At 37.9% G+C, this 1,189-nt stretch overlaps 1 protein-coding gene across 1 annotated transcript in view; it reads right to left on the bottom strand.

Moving 5' to 3' along the window:
• Positions 1 to 141: 141 nt before the first annotated feature.
• LOC106099941 (NFX1-type zinc finger-containing protein 1-like) overlaps positions 142 to 1,189 on the bottom strand; it is a 7,597-nt gene continuing 6,549 nt past the window's right edge. Inside the window, exons 10-11 of the mRNA XM_013278634.1 lie at positions 933 to 1,183; positions 142 to 562 (exon numbers count right to left, since the gene is read on the bottom strand). Coding sequence (XP_013134088.1) covers positions 392 to 562; positions 933 to 1,183 — 422 coding nt within the window. The 3' untranslated portion in view covers positions 142 to 391. The remainder of the gene's footprint in view (positions 563 to 932; positions 1,184 to 1,189) is intronic.

Consider the following 1,189-nt stretch of genomic DNA (forward strand, 5'->3'; position numbering starts at 1 on the left):
ATCGGAGAAGACACTTTTGGAACAAAATTATATTAAATTTTTTTCGCTAAAATTACCATCTACACTATCTAAAAGAGGAAAGGTTTGCATTTTTGTATGTATTGAAATCGATCGATTTCAAAAATTCTTACATCATTAGAAAGCTACGTTATGCCGAGTAATATAGTCTTTATTTTTAAATTTCACGTGGTCAAAGTCACGAGCAACAGCTATATATTAAAAAGCGGAAAGATTCGGATTTTTAAGATAAGTATTTTTGAAATAACTCAAATACTACTGGTCCGATTTCTAAAGCTATGTTATCACTGAGTAGCATAAGCTATATTATGTAACTTCACGCACAAATTCGCAACAGCTAGTAAAAAATAAAATATTTCGAATAATAAGTATTTTAGAGAATAAACAATAACCCCACCTGTCGTATAAGTGTGGCCTGCGCGGAGTACATGGTGAGCACGGTGATGTCATCAGCGGAGTAGCCCACTTTCCTCAGGTAATTCGCCAGAGACACACACCACAGCGCCTCGTAACTGTTGCTGTAGCTGCAACTGTCTTCTACACCCTGAAAAAACAAATTAAAAGTGGCATTAGCAAGGGATGGGACGAGGTAGGGGAAATATTTCTTCCTTTTTTCTGTTATAAGTTCTTAAGGACTTTTATCTAGACAAAAGAAAAATCACTTTCTATTATTATTTTTACACCCACAAAACCGCAAAATCTTCACGGGAAAAATATATTTGTTACTTATACTAGTCTTTTTTCGCGACTTCATCCGCGTAAAGTTAAGAAATTAAAGTTACTCACTGATAATGTAGCTTTTTAAGGGTAGTAGAAATTTGGTAATCAATCCAGTTGTTTTTGAATTATTCCAAAACATACAAAAATACAAATGTTCATATTAATATATATAAATAGATAACTGTTACAAATACCTCTGAATCTTCATACACATTATGGGTGTAGAAGTAGAGGTCATCCTTCATCCCTCTAACGTCAGGGTAATTGTAGACGGAGGGGTGTGTGTGCAGCGTGTGGTACACAGCGGGCACCAGCAGCTGCGCGACATGTGCGCGCGCGCGGCGCTGCGTGCGCAGGACGCGCGCGTGCTGGCAGTTACGTACCATACGTTCGAACAAGGAAACCTCTAAGTTGTAGTATTTCGCTAGTCTATAATGCGCGGCGGACGGAC

The sequence above is a fragment of the Papilio polytes genome, unplaced genomic scaffold (assembly GCF_000836215.1).
Source record: "Papilio polytes unplaced genomic scaffold, Ppol_1.0 DF824091.1, whole genome shotgun sequence".
In the NCBI taxonomy this organism is placed as follows: Eukaryota; Metazoa; Arthropoda; class Insecta; order Lepidoptera; family Papilionidae; genus Papilio; species Papilio polytes.